An 18,420-nucleotide genomic window follows, 5' to 3' on the forward strand; every position below is an offset into this window, starting at 1 on the left:
TTCCATTCTTCATCTTTCGAATACAGTCCAGAACTTCTTACTCGGTGATTCCTCGTTGACTGCGTATATCGGTCGCTGGACGTGCTTGAGCTCAGGAGCTGATGGCGCTTGCCGGTTCAGCAAGAGTTGAAGTGATCTTCCCACAACAATTCAAGGGTTATCGCACCGATAGCGACTTTATGAGCAGTGTTGAAGACTTTAAAACATCTTTTCATTTTGCCGCTGTACCGTTTTATTAAAAAGTAAGCTTTCTTCGTATTTTTGTCCTCCCACGTCTTTTCAAACTCATTTGCTCTTGCTATCCATACGTTTTCATGATCTTGTTGCAGCTTCCTTCTCAGAGGACATGTTTGAAATCAGTACTGCGGGCGCATATGCAGAATTATACGTGGATCTCGACATCGCGGATAAAAACGGGAAGTTCTTACTCGGCTCTAGAATCGTCTTTTCTTTGCAGCGTCCTGGACGCAATTCGTAAAAGAATCCACATCGTAAAGCTTTTTCCTGGTCCGTGCTCCGACATGAACAGACACACGTGGGCGGAAATTCTGCATTCATCGTCTTTCAGACCTGTCACGTCGATTTTCTGTTGAAGAGGAACTCCTCGGTTTCTCCTCTGGAACCGTATCTTGGAGCTGAGATGAACTGGGTGGTGGTCAGAGTCGAACGCGGCGTCTCAAACAGCTCTAGATTTTTGGATATCTGACCGAGGAACTTTTTTCGTCAGAACATAGTTGAGCTGAAGTTTGAAAGTTCTCATCTTTCGCTTGCGCTGTTCCTCAGACATCAAGAAAGTTGATCCTTACCACGTAGGCTGATAAAGAGTGTAATTCCTTTCGAATGTACAAGCGATGACGAGTCAACCAGACGGTAGCCGTTAGCCGACGTGTGTTTCAGAGGGTAGATTTCAGAGGGTTCCAGAGGGTTACCTAGAAAATCGTTTGTTGTTCAAGTTCCATCTTCGCGTTCGCGTCGGTTCCCACAATGACCACCTGCTGGCTGAGTATCGTGTGCATAAACGCGTTGACTTTATCGTAGAAAGCGTCCTTGTTATCTTCAGCGGTCTTCGTAGGTCGTGGGCACTATAATCTGGAGTAAAACGTACTCTGCCATCAAGCAGTGTTACAAAGGTGTATCTTGAAGACGTCGAGTCAAATTCCTCCACCACGTTCTTGTAGTCCTTCATCACAGCTGTCGCGCGGCCTTCTACCTTCTTTTCACTAACATCACCTCAGTAAATGGTGTAGTCTACAACACTGATGATGGGCCGATCTTTAACGATCTTCGATGCATGTTTTCTGCAGAGCAGAAAACGGCAGAAGGGGATATCGTGAAAACCTGGACAGGGGCGATTAGTTGTTTTTTCGGCAGTGTTCGTCCGAAAAAAACAGCTTTGATAATTAGTTCTCGCACGTTATAACTGCTTTTTCACTTTACCTATATCTAGAACGATGAAAGTTGTCAAGAAATTGTAGAACATTGCAAAAGCGCAAAAGGAGAATGGAAAAGTAACGTAGAGCAATACAAGAGTTGAGAAGATTTTTGCCTGCACTATTTTCAATAAATCTGAAGTTGCAGGTTTTCTTTCTGCAATTTTCGTCACTTTAAACGGAAATGCACACAAGCGCTTCCATAGTCATCGTCTGTTATCGATCGGCAGATAGCCGACCAAAGAACTTGCAGTCGCCAACTCCAGGCGCGGCAAATCCAAATTTTCCTTCGTCCGCTTTTTTTAACGTTCAGGATAAATGCTCTGAAGCAACGCTTCACCCAATCCATTTCAAGTGAAAGTTGACATCGGGGAACTTTTCCACTGTGTACTACTATAAGCACGCCTCCCACCTACTGTTCTGTTTGTTTCTCCAATTATTCCAAGCATTCCTAACTTACTAGCATTTGAAACCGTTTTTTAAAATTACTCAATTCCTGTGCAATCTTCCTGGGAAGTCTTCTTCTAGTGCTATTTACTTAAAGGAGTTATTTTATGGACGGATTTAGATGTTCACTTACGAACGCTTTTAACGCTACTTTAACAACCAAACACAACAGCAAGGGGTTGTAATGTTTAACAAAAAAGAAATGAGGTTGCTGGCGTAAAACTTTTACTGAACGGAGATGGGGCAAATACGATTTTAGAGCGTTACTGGGCGAAGGAGGCGGAGGAAAATCTTCTGCATCAAAGAGTATGCAGTTACGAGCGATAGTAAGCTCATCGGCGGGCTACTGATCAATTAGAGGCAGTTGGACCAGGCAGAAATCGTTAGAAGGCATCACTTACATTAAGCATTTTGCCTCCCCCCCCCAAAAAAAAAAAAAAAAAACGTCGAATGGTGAGGAGTAGGCAAGTAAATAGGATGATATCTCAAAATTGCACTATATCTTTGGAAAAGCAGCATATAACATAGCACACAGGCCCCAAGTTTCTCATGGTTACCCACAAAAGGTTTCCCATTCTAGATGGTACCATGTATCAGAGCGCCGGTGCCACACCAAAGAACTGACATCAAAGATGCCCTTTGTCCTCTCTTTTGCTTCAGATAAAATGAGCAGAGAGGTACGAGCAAGCTTACGTAAGGCTGGTCTACAAGAGTCAGTCAGAGTGGTGGACATACCACCTGCGAAAGTGAAGAAATGACTAGTTCGCAATCGTGCGTATAACAGGCTTTGTATGACACCGAATTGTGTCATCTGCGCAAATGGAAAACAGGGTGATTGCGTAGTATCAGAAATCATCTACATGATCAAATGTCCATTATGTGGTGGTGAATGCATTTGCGAAACAGGAAGAACACTGTATAACCGAATCAATGATCACTTAGGACTCGGTGGACTCGTGAAATCAAAACCATCAACCCCTTTAGGCACCCATCGCAGACAATATCACGATAACAACCCTTTCAAAATAACACTAACGATTTTGACACGAACGTTCTGGCACGAAAAACATTAGAGGCGTTTTATATAGCAGCCAAAAGCTGTGTCATGATTCGAAAAGAATAGTGCATCACCATTACCAACGAACTGACACCGTTTCAAAACCTTTGCAGGTTTTAACCTACGAGGTCAGATACAGTTGGTATCGTTATTTCTTATTAGTGGCACACCAAGAAGTCTAACAACCACTAGTATACTATCATTATGGTTTATGGCGTCGCCGTACTCGAGATCAATCAAGGGGCACCATCAGGGTGCCCCTTGATTGATCTCGAGTACGCCGACGATGTTGTGATATTCGCGGAAAGCGGTACGAAACTTCAACATGTTGTCAACCTTGTATCGAAGCTGGCTGCAGCTTACGGACTACGTCTACGTCCTGATAAATGCAAGTAGATGTGGATCTCTTCGAGACCTCGAACGGGAATCAGGGTGGACGGACAACCGATAGAACTCGTCGATGAGTTCTGTTACCTGGGCTGTACGCTGAAGAACAACGGCAGCTACGAGAGAGATGTTCAGCAAAGATGCGCTAAGGCCACTTCTGCATTTAAATCTTTAACGAAATGCTTGTGGTCGACCCTCATCACCAACGAAGTCAAGCTGCGAGTCTACCTATCCGCATTCGCCCCATAATGATGTACGGATCGGAGACTTGGGCAGCACCACCAACAGTTATGGAGAGGCTTGACTGCACGGAACGAAAGCTGCTTAGACTGCTACTTGGCTACTTTTGGCCTAGGGTATGCTACAACGTAGAACTTTGTGTGGAAGTGGACATGGTGTACCGGCGGATGGCACGTGGAAAACGTCAACGTAAACACGTAACGCGTAAATCGTCTCCTCTTCTTTGGTCATATATTAAGGAGATCGGCAGATCGCCTTGTTCAACGAGTTCTGAGGAGCTGGAAGAAGCCACCTGGCCGAAAACGGACGTGGTGAAAGAGGACCTGAGGACACTCGGCGTGGATAGGCAGTTCAGGCGAGACGTAAGGTTTCGCAGAATGTGGAATAGCGACGAATGGATTGATTCTGTGCAAGCTCTCGCAGAAGATCGAGAAGGTTGGGCAGAGCGTATGGCTACCACAGAGCAACTGAGCGATGGGTTGCACGTGTCTTGATTTTTCCAGGCTCTGAAGAAGGCAACGACGCCGAAACCTTAACCCTAATAAAGATAAATGAGAATCTTGGTTTCTCCTGAAGAAAACTACTACATAGCACACAAGCCTTCCAAAGCATCGGACGACTGATAGGAAGCAATGAGTTGAGCTAGGGTTTGATGAAGACGTTCAAATATTGAAACTACAACGCGAGTCTCCTCTCTTGCAAACTTGCGCGCTCTTTTTGAACTTGCATCGGGCATCAAAACCCACGTGTTTGCCGACAGGAGGTCAGAAACAAAGGATATCCAGTCATTTTCGAAATGAAGATTCCATAACTAGGTGCAAGGATAGGGTGTGAGCTTTTCAACGTACCTACTTCTCTGCTTTTCTTCTTCATGCTCATGGGCTCACACCACCTCCTTTAGTCATTGTTCGCTTTCACGCTTTGCTGCAAAAATATCTATAAAAGGATGAAGTTGTTGGTGATTATCAATACCTCTGAAATGTGCCAACATGTTAGACTTTAATTCTTGAAGAATTGGAAACGCCTACGCGTTCTATACATATGATCGCGTCGATTATGACTGCGAGATCTCCGTCTACACCTAAAAAATATCGCCGCTAACATTCCACCGTCTGCCGAACTGGTGTCGGACGGTATGGCGACCGGTTACAGCCGATGAAACTTCAGGTTGCTGAGAACGTCTTTGGTTCGGGTCTAAGGCGACACGAGCACGACTCGTCATGGAGACTATCGCAGACTTTGCTGTTACAACGCGGGAACTCTATACACCGACGCCGACATACACGGCCTTCTTGGAGTTGCAGAGCGCATCGAGATCAACGTGATTCTTTGCTAGAGATCAACTGGAAAGGGAACGATCTATGACAGATGATTGACGCCACGCTCGTTTTTCGCGAAGGAAAGGTTCCGTCACGAAAGGTCGGGTATTGGCTTTGTTGTGCACTATTCGCGAGATCTTGTCACCTGGTCTGGCCATTCTTAGCAATCGCCCTCTGCGCCAAAAATCCGTCAGCATCATCAATTGTTACTCGTCAACATCAACAATTCATGAAACCGAATAGAGCGCATTCTATAGAGTTGAAGCGGGTGATCCACAACGGGAATGGCTTCAAATTCGTTGTCGGAAACTTAGACCTTTCACGTTGAGTTTCTTTTTAAGTTACAATTAGCATACCACAAATCTGACGTGGTGAGGAAATCTGCGAGAAAAGGTAGAGATGGGGTTGTAGATTGCTGATCCGGGGTGGTTCTGCCCATCTCTTCTTAATCATTATAAAAAAAAACGACGTGGAAGACACCGTTTTTCACGACGATTTCGGTTGCAATGTGCCACCGTTGTGCACGCGCTGCCTGCAAGCGGTCAAAATCTAGTGACTGTCTCCTCAGTTGAATTGCACAGACAGCTGATGTAACCCGAACACGTACAAAGTGGCACGTTCCTACGTACCTCGTAGGAACAAACGGCGTTCCCGCGCCGTTTTTAACGATGACTAGGGAAAAATCAGCGAAACCATCCCGGATCCTGCAATCCACAAAAAAAACCATCTCTAGCTCTTCTGATTCCCTCATTACGTCGTATTCGTGGTATGCTGCCTTTAAAGCAATTCAGCACATGGAATATGTTCGCCATACTTGAAATTTGATTTGCAATAAACATCAGTTTAAAAAAAGATCGTAGTACAGCTCGTGAATGAATTTGCGTAGTTTATGTATTGCGGAGGGTGGTGTAGCGCAGTTGGTTAGAGGTTCCGCTGTCCACACGACCGGTCGGAAGTTCGAATCCGCCTCAGCGCTCACTAAGCCTTTCGTCCCTCCGAGGTCGACGAATTGGTGTCAGACTTGTCTGGGAGGATGAAAACACTGACTTGACACATCGGCTAGCACCCGCAAGTCATTGTATAGGCCGATTATCATGTTCATAAACCTCAAACGATTCTGAGTTGAAGTGAACGTGGTGGCGCATCCCAAGCGGAAAATTAGCGGATTTATCCTTTACCTTTATGTACTGCGATCAAAATCAGGACACCTGAAGTCAACAGGATCGTCAGTATCTTACTCTCCGAGAATTACACGAATTCCTTCGCACGAAAGTTGCGACCGGCCGTTCATCTTTTCTTTTAAAAAAATCTAACGCAAACACTCAACATGCGATAACATTTTAAGCATGATCGCTTTAGTGACTAAAATGACACAAGTGTTTATAAAAAAAATAACTGCTGATTCACAATGGTGCACAACTAAAATTTGTGTGGAATCTCAACTTACCTAAGACCTAAAGTGGTTTTTTGTGCAAATTTCATTTCGGGTGCTGTTGCCACAGTTTGTTCATCCAAGAAAAAACTACATTAAAAAAGTACAAAAATCCGCAAAACAGTACAGTTCCAGCTACATAACACCTGCTGAATTGTACTGAACGTGCGGAGCTAATCTAGATGTGACATAAAGCGTGCAAAGATCGGAATTGCTGAGTGGGACAGATTCGTGTGTAGTTTACAAAGCCATTTTCTCTACAGGACTTTGTGGATATCCGCCTGAGCGTATATGTCCCAAAAGGGTCAACCCAATTTAGAAAGAAGCAAAAATGACGGATATATAGTTGGGAGACTTCGTTAGGGAAAGGGAAACGAAAACGGGTTTCGTGTGACACGGCTAGTGCCTACTACGTTCGTCTTTCCCAGGAAATTTTTCTTTTCACAATCAAAGAGTTTCGTCTGCCCAATGCTACGACTTGTAAAGAGAAGAGACAAACAAATCTACTGATGAAGACCTATCCCACATTGTTCTTTTGGAGGTACGAGTTGCTATCAAGGGTTTTAACCTTGCGTAGCTCTCTTGCCCTTCTGCTAACTGACAGCCGGTTTCTTCATGTACTTATTGATATCTTATAAGATTCTACTTGAGATGAGTATTCACTGAGGTCTGGCGCGTGGGTGCATTGAGTTTTGTCCAAACTGCGTAGACAGGGTTTGTAAACTCATGTAGGACTCTCTCGGAATTCGGTTTGACGTTTCGAAAGCTCATCTAGGTCCCATCTTGGGATCATGCTGTTCACGTTTATTATTACTGGACATTGTTGATAAGACACCATTGTTTTGAAGACGAATGCTATACAGGATTCATAACAATGTAAACTTCTGGATCCCACATTGTGCAGAAATTTGTTCCCAAGCTCTCGAACCGCTCAATTCCTTAGTACGGTTTCCCATCGGAGCGAAGGTTTGTTTTGTTAACCTCCCAAGTATGGACTCCCGAAATTGCTTTCACGAATGCGTAGCAAGAAATAGACAGCAGCTGCATTCATGTTTTATGAGACAGTTGAAGAATAACTATGTTAGTTAAAAAAACACTTATACTCAGAAAAATGTAAATATGTAAATGTAGCGTCAATGCAGTGGCCCGAATAATTTGAGGATGTCGACCATGCTTCACTGTGTATGTCCTATTGCTCCACAGGACATCTTTTTTGATATCCATGTTGTTGTCTACTTGAAGAATTCGTTTAGGGAACATAATCCTGTACATGAGGTCACCGATCCGTCAGCTTCTGCAGCCACTTTTGTGAACATGACGGTCTCACAGTGTGTGCAATTTTGCCCTACCATTCGAGTTGAGAAACTTGGACAACGCCGTACACAATTAGCTTCCGAGGTTTATGTTATTCACTACTTGCACTTTTTCCCGTCTCAAAACTGTTCACGAGAATTACTCGTACTACGGCAAAATTTGGTTCTTAGGTGTGCATTGCTTGCGTATTGCGTATAACATGCTCTCGTCTGTCTAGCGCCCTTTGTAGTTAAACATAGTTTTAGCAGATCCAGTCACAGTCAACTAACTATTCTTGAAGTAGCCAAATGTTTTGGATTTTCATGGAGTCTCGGTGATAGAGATTCTTCACTGTGATCCATAATAATGATAACAGTGCTACTGTTTATGTAAAGAATACGCATGTAGTGTCATGTAGTGTTTAGTGTTAATCAGTCCTCGTTCAGAATCATTTGTGGTTTACGAACTCCTGTCTAGCCTATGCAATGAAATGCGAAGGCTAGTTGGTGTATCAAGCCAAGTTTTTATCCTTTCAAGTGATCCAACTTATCGTTCGCGGAAGGACGTGCTCCGTTTATTTATGTACCAGTCTGAACGTCCGGCTAAAGCCGGACTTCGGACTTTCTGTGCTGTTTGCTTCGCTCACCTTCACTGATCAACGAAAATTAATATTAGTGCTGTTTTCTTTGAAATTGGACTTGTGTATCTCAAACAATCTTTCTTCCTTTTTTATATTATAACTAAAAGCGAAAGATTTCACAGTTTTCTTTCTAAACTCGTCGGTTCTACATTTGGAGAACATTCGAACTTCAGCTTCAAACACTCCTTACCAATACATTATAGACAAAATTTAAAAGTATCACTCGCAATATGGGTTTTCCTACTAATTTCCGCAGACAGATATCAACGAATGTTTTGGCATAAAATGACGTGAAAGAGGTCATCCTACTGATAAAGATAACGTTCCACGTAAGATCACATAAACATCTTGCTACTATTTAAGCAGCCGTTTGCATGCGTGTTTCCACTTTCTGAGAACGGCATGCTACAAATGTGAGACGAACGAAGAAGGAAATAGGCACGCGGAGGAGTCATAAAGATGAAAAGCGAAGCATCCAGTGACCACTGCTATCAAACGGCTGCAACTATCTATTCTTTGCGTCATGCACACGAAGTTATTGCGCACCATTCCGACGCCGGTGGACCCGTCGCACCCCCTTTTTCGAATTTCGTCACACACACACACACCCACACACACACACACACACACACACACACACACACACACACACACACACGCACGCACGCACGCACGCACGCACACACACACACACACACACACACACACACACACACACGGATTAAGCGCGTTATTATATAGCATTATTTTACGAGATAAATAACATCCTATAACAAAAACAAAAACAAGACGAAAATAAAGAAACATACCATGTTATTGTTATATCCTAGTTATTTAAATATAGTGCCCCAAGTCCTGGATGATTACAATCTCGAGTTACAGCTTATAAACCAGTTGACATCTCTCTGAGGTTGTTGCAAAAATATGAAGTTTTAAAGGAACAGATTCGAACCGTTCCACTCATATAACTTGACAATGTGATGCACTTGCACAACAAGTGCCCATAGGCAACATGTCTGACTGCGGAATTGCTTTGTTTTGCTGCCTGCATTTTTGTACTTTTTTCTTCGACCAACAAACCATGACAACAGTAGCCGGGAAGAAAATGTTTCCAGAGAAAAATACGACTCTAAGCCATAGGTAAACTAAGGTTTCACACAACTTTTAGTTGTTCACCGCTGTGTATCAGTAGTTATTTTTGCGCGAACACTTGTGTCCCTCAAGTAAAGTAAGTAAGTAAGGTGATCATGCTCAAAATATTATAGTATGTTGAGAGTTAGTGTTAATTTTAAAAAAATAAATTATAAATTGCCGATCGCAACTTTCATGCGAAGAAATTCGAGCAATTCTTTGAGAGTAAGATACTGGCGATCCTGTTGACATCAGATGTCCTGATTTTGACCGCAATGCATCACGAGTTGAATTACGATTTTTTCTTTTTTCTTTTCCTTCTAAAAAAAGGATGTTTATTGCAAATCATATTTCAAGTATGCCGAACACATTCTGAATTGATTTAATTTAAAAAAAAGAAACTCAACGTGAAAGGTCTGAGTCTCCGACAACGAATTTGAAGCCATTCTCGGATCACGCGCTTGAACTCTTTATGAAAGGCGTTCAATTCGGTTCCATGATTTGCTGATGTTGATGAGTAGGAGTTGATGATGCTGCCGGATTTTTGGCGCAGAGGGCGATTGCTAAGAATGGCCAGACGAGGTGACAAGATCTCGCGAACAGTGCACAACAAATCCAATACCCAACCTTTCGTGACGGAACCTTTCCTTCGCGAAAAACGAGCATGGCGTCAATCATCTGTTATAGATCGTTCCCTTTCTAGTTGATCTCTGGCAAAGAATCACGTTGATCTCAATGCGCTCAGCAGCTCCAAGAGGGCAGTGTATGTCAGCGTCTGTGGATACAGTTCCCGCGTTGTGACAGCAACGTCTGAGACAGTCTCCTTGCTCGTGTCGTCTTAGTCCAGAACCAAAGACGTCCTCAAGAAACTGAAATTTTATCATCTCTTGTCCCACAAAAACTCGTTGCATATTAGTGCAGGAGAGGGTCGTCTGCTCGGCTAATTGTAATAGTAGTTATTATCAGTAAATTTGGTAAAGTCGGCAGTGTAAATTACAAGTGTATTTGGTCATTTACAATTCTACAATCTCATGCACTTTCTTTCAGAAGCTTTTATAAAAGAACACATATAATCAATTATCAATGTGAAGCAAAAGCCAAGATTTCAAACAATTTCTGTTACGGCTAACATTTCGAGGTCGTCGCCCTCGTCGGAGCCTAATTAGCCGCATGGCCGTTGTCCGCTAACATCACGGCAAAGTGTTAACAATCTTGACTTTTGTTTCGCATTGGGTGTTGAGCGGCACGTTGTGGTCATTATGCGAAGATTCAAAAAAGTTGGACTTTTACGCCTTTGAGTAAGGCGTATGTTAATGCATGTATAAATTCCATGAGGGAACAGTGCGTGCCTCCTGTCTAAGCATCTGTGTTTGTCCAACATTAGAAAGCATATCATAAAGATGGTTTACAAGTATATCGTGTATTAGTCACAATTATTTTGATTGAAATTTGCAAGATTTTTAATTACTCGTTAGTGACTGTTTGCGTAAAAGCGTTTGTTTTTTTTTTCACAACCATATCTGCGTTAGTGCGTTCAAGTAAAGGATACATACCTCTACTGTTATCTATATTTTGGATTATGCAAAAAGTTCTACATCGCGAAGTTCTTGACAATTTTCTGAGATCCAACTTTGCGTTTCCAGTTGTCGATAGTGCGATGAGACACGTCAAATGCCTTCACCAAGCTCGTGCATCTGCGGAAGCACAATTTTTCGATGTTAGCAGATGAATGTCGGGGAGATATGAGCTTGTAGGATAATGTCAACGACGGCGAGGTGGAATAAGTTTGGGTAATGGTCGCCGAAATAAAGGCACCATTGCTATTGCTCTTTTTCCTACGCTTCCCAAGCCGTTCGTTTCTTCCTGCCCAGCTAGGGGATCAGTTCGTTCATCATTTTCATTTACCGACCCAGATATAAATATTGGGGGTGGAGGATGCGGTCAAGAAGTAACCGTTTGACATGCCGCCGCGTATCCAGAAGGTTAATGAGCATCGTATTGTGTGCTGTTCATGACAGTATCACCACAGCAACTTTGTCGCTCCTCTTGCGCTCTTTCAGTCTGGCACCCGCTTATTTCGCCTCCAGCGTGGCGCTTACGAGACTGCTGTTAGAAGTGAATAAGGAAGAAACGGAATTCAACGAAGTTGACTCAAGTTTCGTAAATGGAGGTTCACCAGATACGTAGACGGATGACGGAAGACGGATGCAGGCGTATATTCTCTTGCTTTCAGTTGTTACATATTACATACGTAAGAGCTACTATGTGCTACACTCACAACAACACAAAATCGGAAAGAAATGTGTGAGGAAAAGAGAGGAAGCATTCATTGGTATCGAATTAGTCCAACTTGCCAAAAAGTTGGCATCACTTAGATCTCCAAAGCGATTACTTGCAGAAGATTGCTCAGTGGATCGTACTTTCATCATCTTTCTTTCGTTGTGTGGCAAAAAGGCAAAGTGAATCGAAGCCTCTAGATACTATACGTAACGAATCTCACCTCTTCGGAGTTTTTCGTACAACTTGTTTCGTTCCTTAATGTTTTGTTGACTTATTGTTGACTGATTAGATATGCATTAAAATTGCATTTAATACATTTATTGCTTTACTCATTACAGTGCAGTCGTGTCGCAACATCAGATGGCGCAATAGTGGGAGGATCAGCCTCTTTGCAAACTGGTCGTGCATTGCCAAAGTTACCTTTGGAAGTATATTCTGGTGTGCAAAAAGTTTTTCCTTCTCTTATTTATTTTTGTCTCACCTCCCACTTTTCAGCCATATGCAAAACTCGCAGAGCGAACACTGCTTTTTTTGATGAGGATGGGAATCCCACATACGAATCTATAGATCTCGAAAATGACTCCTTAATTTACCCTCTTTATTCAAAAGTGAGTATCTTTCAGTCATATCCTGTATAAAACTTGCTGAACTTGCTACAGTTAGGTGATGTGGTCTCGAGCCATCCAGAGAGGAAGTATGACTATCCAGTGTTTTCTGCAAAAGAAACATCTCCATCCACACATAATTATGGTGGTGTTGACTATCAAAGTTCATCACAGGTCTATATTATTTGCGGAAGCGAAGACCCATACAGGTACTATGCCCTCAAATTGAACCCAGACAGAACTATGCCCTCAGACAGAACTAGAATTTGTTTTCGCTTGCATGTCAATGTCCTCGTACTTTCAGAATGGTTCTCTTATACTCGATTTTTACGAGAGTAGAATTTTTATTCAGTTTTAGCTCAATCACTCCTGAACCAAGAAGTTCTACTACTGCAGTTGACCGGGATGCTTGTACTAGCAGTGCTTGTGATGCAGGATATGCAAAGGTCAAGCAAGGAATTGGTACCTCTTGGCGAAAGGAGACTGTTAAATGTGCTGAGTTTGAGGTTGATCAAATCTATTCTAAGGTAAAATCTACCTATTTTACCTCGGTATAATTTTTTAAGTTTGTATTCTATATTCTATGATTTTTAAAACGAGACATTTTCTTCATTGACATTGACATGATTTCCGTGTCCTCTGTATGGGTAAAAGTACAGTTAAAAATCTTTACCTTGCGAATAATTTAAGATTCGACGACCATCTTTGATAACCGTCGACGACACTTTCTCCCCTTTGGAGGTTCCCAATCCTGCAGCAGACAAAGAAATTGGAGACGGCATCGTTGCTGAGATTTCACGACCAAATTCAATGGTACGCCAGTTTGAGGCTTGTGCGATACAGAACAAATGTTTTTTTTAAATACCTTCTTTGTACGAACTTTATAACTTGCACAGTATGTGGCGCAAGCTTCCCATACATTGCAAAAAGGTGCGCTCGTCCAGCATATCGCCAAAGCCCATAACCTGGAAGATCAACTGCTTGAAGGTAAAATGGAATTTTTGGCAGCAACTATCTGTTTCGTCAAGCTGAACTGCCGTACATTGTCGACCGAAATCCAGCAAGCTGCTTGCCTAGACTTCTCTGTGTGCCCTTTGCTGCGCTACAGAGAACACACATTAGAGACCAGCCTGCCATCAGTATCGGAGACTACACTATTTACTGCGGTGATGCTGATGAAAGGAAGGTTGGAGGATGCACGATTGCTGTGAAGAACGACTATAGCAACCCGGTAAAGGAATTTGGATCAACGTTGCTTAGACGCGCATTTGTATGACTGCGAGATCGCAGAAGATGTAAGCTCTGGATAGAAAGTGCCAATGCAACTACGGAAACCGTTGAGGACAAAAACAAGCCCGCTCTCTATGATGAACTCAGTGTGTTGATATCTGAAGTACTCAGCTAGCAAGTTGTCATTGTCGAAATCGACGCAAATGCGAAGATAGGACTTGAATAGCAATCTTATGTGCTAGGAAAATGGTATTATCCAACGGAGCGCACGCCGGATAACAGTACACAGAGAACTTATGTAATTTGACGGAACTCATCATCGCTTCCACGTTTATCATCGACGCTATCACGTGGCAAAGGTCAACCCTTTTGACGCCTAAAGAGTAGCGCAAGAGGATGATGGAAGGAGTTCCTTTTCTCTGCCTCAGAATACGGGTACACAGAGGAAGCCGAGGAGTTCCTCCTCGAGCGAAGATTGGCACGGCAGATTTGAAGGACGAAGAGTGCAAAAAGAAATTCCGCCTACGACTATATCTTTATGTTGGAGTGCGGACTATGAAGAAGCTTTCCTATGCGGATTCCTTCACAAAGTGCATCCAGGGCTGCAAGGAAAACACCTCCGGTTCAAATGCGGAAGAAGTCCTTGTCTTTGCATATGCAGAGATAAGATCCACATACAATTCTGTATGTGCCGCTCGCAGCAACCAGGGATAGCGTCTGAGAAGGAATTTGCGTCATCAACTGCAACAAAACCACGATTACGAATGGACGTTATGAGCGAATGGGTTTGAAAATGCGTGGGAGGACAAGAACCCGTAGAATGCCTATGGTGAAACGCTGTAGCGGCAAGATGAAAAGATGTATTCCATCCTTCAACACTGCCAATGGAGTCGCTGTCGATGAAGCAATCCTGTCAATTTGGAGGGATCGCTTCAACACCTTGCTGAACCGGCAAACGCCACCAGCTCCCAAACTCGAGCAGATTCGTAGATCGACATATGCGGTTAACGAGAAACCACCGGCCGAGTCGAGGGAAAAGCAATCTGGACAATCTGATGGTGCCGATGGAATTAGCGCCGAAATGCTGAAATATCTTCCTCCGTCTGGGACTAGTGAGATGACGAAGATTATCATCCGTTCAACACGGATCGATGAAAGGATACTTGACTCGTGCAGACGCGCTATCATATGTTTTCTCGACAAGAAGTTATTCGTCACGAACCTTAGGAAATATCGAGGAATCTTGCTACTGCGTGTTATGTACAAGACTTTGGAACGGATTATCCTGCACATATTTTGAAAACAGCGCGCGACGAGCAATATGGCTTTCGCCCTGGCAAAACCACGATTGACGAAGTGTTCATCGTCAGGAGAGTGAGCGAAATCTGGCGTGTTTTCTGTTCCTTTTTGCGATAGTCTACCCGCGCTTCGCCACGATGGAGTACTAAGAAAATTCGTTCTTCTACTTGATGATATGAATCAGCGAACAACTGCGGTAGCTCGAACACCGATCAGATGTACGACACTGTTTGAAGTATCAAATGGACTAAGAAAAGACAGTAGAAGGACCCTTCCTGTTCAACATCGCTATCGATGACATCATGTGAATTAAAGTCAGTGTCCGATCGACATTTTTAGCACCATCACGGTGCCCCTTGACCGCTCTAGGATACGCCGGCAATGTAGCAGTATTCGCTTCTAGCAGTGCGAAGTTACAACATGCTATTAACCGTGCATTGAAATCAGCTGTAGTCCACGGACGGCTCCGCCTGGCAAATGCAAGCAGATGTGGGTCTTATCAAAACCCTCAATGGGAGAATGGGAGTCAGGGTGGGCGAACACCCGATCGAACTCGTCGATGAGTTCTGTTAAGTGGGGTGTATGCTGAAGAACTACCGGAGCTAGAAGAAAGATATTCAGCAAAGATGCACTCTGCATGGAACTGCTCAACGAAATGGCTGGGGTGGACTCCCATCACCAGCCGATTCACCCCATCATGATGTGGGGATCGGAGACTTGAGCAGCACCGTCTACTGTGATGGAGAGGTGTTGAGAACATGAGAACAGTGGAACCACGCAGGTTCGACCTCCCGCTGAGTCAAATGTTTGCGGAGTTATAAACTTGAAACCACTTCTAAAACCATTTAATTATATGTAGTTTTCAGCTGTTCAAACGGGGATTGAAGGAATCACACTACTAATCTGGGGTTGTGCGGGTTTCAGGTGGGTTATTTCGTAGATTGTGGGGTAGAGGGTGGTTCCATCCATGCTACACGTAGGTGATTGATTGATTGCTATGCTGATCCTTCGAAACGCAACTTGTAGTTTGATTCGAGCTAATATTCATTATTTCTCTTCTTTTTACCATATGTGAACACATTTGTTGCTGATCGTTCGAGCGTTTGAGTGAATTTTCTTGATTTTCAGGCTGTTGACACCGAATCGTTATCAAGTCGCGAACCATCATATCGATATATCACAATTCGTGAGAGTGCAGAGCTTGTTCGTGAAAGATTGCGAGTGCAAGGACAACTTACTTTGCCAGCTAGAGAGCATTATTATTCTGTTATTGGCAATGAGTATGAGACTGTAGGTGGTTGCCGTTGATTACTTTCCCGTTTAATTCAACGAATTTTGTGTCTTAAGGTCGGCGATGTACCTAGTACCTACACTTACAGTACAGTTGTCATACCTCGCAGTCAAGGTAAACACTTATCAACTAGTTGGATGACGGATTCGAGTTCTTTTGATGCTTTAGGTATGTTGAACGTCACGATGTTGTTGCCTGAATTCGTGCCTCCGCCGCCAACGTCTCCTATCCCCGGCCGAACACCATGTAATGAATCCCCAACACTCGCTTCTGGCTTGCAGCAGCCATCTTCAAGCAACACTCAAAGTGTCATCACACCTTCATACTCTGTCTTGTCAAAAACTAGAGCTACCACTTCGCAAGTTGATGTTTTTGCGGATGGCACTGCTGAAGGTGCCACTGAGCCTAGCTTTTTGGAGGGAGGTAAAAGAATGTTTTCGATTTAAACCCATAGATTTCTATAGGAGTGGCGTATTGCAGAAGCTTCTGGGTCTCCTAATTCAAAGCTACCTTCTGCGACAAAACTGAACAGTGAGCTGAATGTGGTCTTGCATCTCTCTTCAAGTGATTTTTTCATTAATATATATATATATATATATATACATATATATACCAGTTTGACCAATTATTTTTTACACTCTGAAAAATATTGGCGTTTGAAATCTAGGACACGCCTTTCTTCGGCTTGGGTAAAAGCTAGGTGGTTCAATGGTTTTATAGCTAGAACCATTGAACGACCTAGCTTTTACCTGAGCCGAAGAAACCTACCTAATATAATCTTCTACGAGTGAGTGTACGAACATCAATTAAACATTTGGCAAGAGGACCACTAGCCACTCCGCCATCAACGACTGGTTCCGCCGCTTCGGCGAGGGGAACTTCTCTTTTGCCGACCTGTCACACGCTTTACATCCGCATGCCAACATCGACAACTATTTGCGCAGTCTCTTGGAGCGGTTCCCAACCGTCAAAATGCGAACGATGGCTGCTCAGCATTGCAATGCGGGCCATCGAGCTTCACCTATACGCTCTAGGCCACCGCACGGTTCTGTCGAGATGGGTACGCTAAGCACTGGCCGAGACCTGTCAATCGTTCATGCCGGGTGAACATGTTAGTTCATTGCTGCCTCGCCCGCGCTGGTTGGAATTCCTACAGGATATCGTCACGAGAGACGAGAACTGGCTCCTCTATGATAACGACAGCTGGCGTGCCTACCTCACCGAGGCGTTCAGTTGCTGCGGAATGCACCCACAACCGAATCGACACCAATGAAAAGTTCTCCTCTGCTGCTTCTGGTACTCGCGGGCATGCTGTGGTGAGAGGTGCTGCTTGACAACCAGACGGTAGGCGCCAAAATCTAGAATCGGCAGCTTCATGAACCGACCGCCGAATTTAAGAAAAACGACTGAAACGTGTAGTCATTCACCTCCACCACAGCTTGCGGTCACATTGCGCTTCAGTCAATCGTCACCAACTTGAGGCCTTAGATTGGAAAGCAGTGTCTCACCCACCCTATTTGGACCTCACCTCATCCGACTACCTCTTGTTCCCGGCAAAATGACATGAAGCACGGCGCAGTTGCGTGATCGGCTGCTCTCGAAGCGGCGTGGTATCGCTTAACGGTTAGGATCGCGAGAGGATCCTTGATAGCACCATTCAACGCTGCATTTCGCGATCGTCCCACGTCGATCCAAGCCACCATCTTCACCGCGCGCTTCGAACGCAACCACTTAAGCAACTGCACCATGTTTCATGTCGCTGTGATCCGACTATATATTGATGGATAATTATCAATGTATAATTAAGAAACTATGAAATTGTAAAGGGTCTGTATGTGTAAAAAAAAGGTAGCTTACCTACACATACAAGTCAGTAGTGGGTCACCTGCCCAGCGTTAATTGTCTCACCTCACGCAGTGCTGGCCCTTCTATAGTTATAATAGAGCGAGTGTATAGTCGCTCGGAAAATTTGCAATTCAGATAATTTATTTTCCATTTTATCCCAGTCACGACACTAGCATAATCTTGTTTATGATTTCGTATTTCTAGTCGAGTTTGGATTCATGCAGCGTCCTATGGCTGAAGAAAACGGCCTTTGTGATGAAGACATTACAACAGAGAGACGGAAACTCATGGAGGTCAACAGGACCACATGTAGCAAGTAAGTTTGTGTTAAATCTCTGTAACATAAGCGTTTTCTTTTGCGAACCCACTCATTTTTACAGTGCGTAAAGGCTTAGATGTATGATTTCATCCCGCTCAGGACGTGAACGGGTTGCGAAATTCGGACACTTGTTCGGCAAGACATCAAGATACCCATTGCTTCTCAAAATTATAAC

The 18,420-nt window shown here is 43.7% G+C and overlaps 2 protein-coding genes across 3 annotated transcripts; both read left to right on the top strand.

Moving 5' to 3' along the window:
- Positions 1-3,500: 3,500 nt before the first annotated feature.
- RB195_023273 (uncharacterized protein) lies at positions 3,501-4,055 on the top strand (the record flags this gene model as incomplete). Its single annotated transcript, XM_064210643.1, has 1 exon — positions 3,501-4,055. The coding sequence occupies one exon, from the start codon at positions 3,501-3,503 to the stop codon at positions 4,053-4,055; it is 555 nt and encodes a 184-aa protein (XP_064066524.1).
- An 874-nt stretch (positions 4,056-4,929) lies between these two features.
- On the top strand, positions 4,930-18,313 carry RB195_023274 (uncharacterized protein; the record flags this gene model as incomplete). 2 transcript variants are annotated; one of them, XM_064210644.1, is made up of 13 exons in its annotated part: positions 4,930-4,985; positions 7,566-7,710; positions 11,995-12,094; positions 12,152-12,264; positions 12,316-12,470; positions 12,620-12,788; positions 12,952-13,074; positions 15,919-16,080; positions 16,138-16,195; positions 16,250-16,504; positions 16,562-16,645; positions 18,131-18,242; positions 18,307-18,313. In XM_064210644.1, 13 exons carry the CDS (start codon positions 4,930-4,932, stop codon positions 18,311-18,313), a joined length of 1,539 nt encoding a protein of 512 aa, XP_064066525.1. The 2 variants fall into 2 exon arrangements, with proteins under 2 accessions (XP_064066525.1, XP_064066526.1); XM_064210645.1 differs by lacking the exon at positions 4,930-4,985 and having other exon boundaries at positions 7,474-7,710.
- Between the last annotated feature and the right edge of the window lie 107 nt (positions 18,314-18,420).

The sequence above is a fragment of the Necator americanus genome, chromosome X (assembly GCF_031761385.1).
Source record: "Necator americanus strain Aroian chromosome X, whole genome shotgun sequence".
NCBI lineage: Eukaryota > Metazoa > Nematoda > Chromadorea > Rhabditida > Ancylostomatidae > Necator > Necator americanus.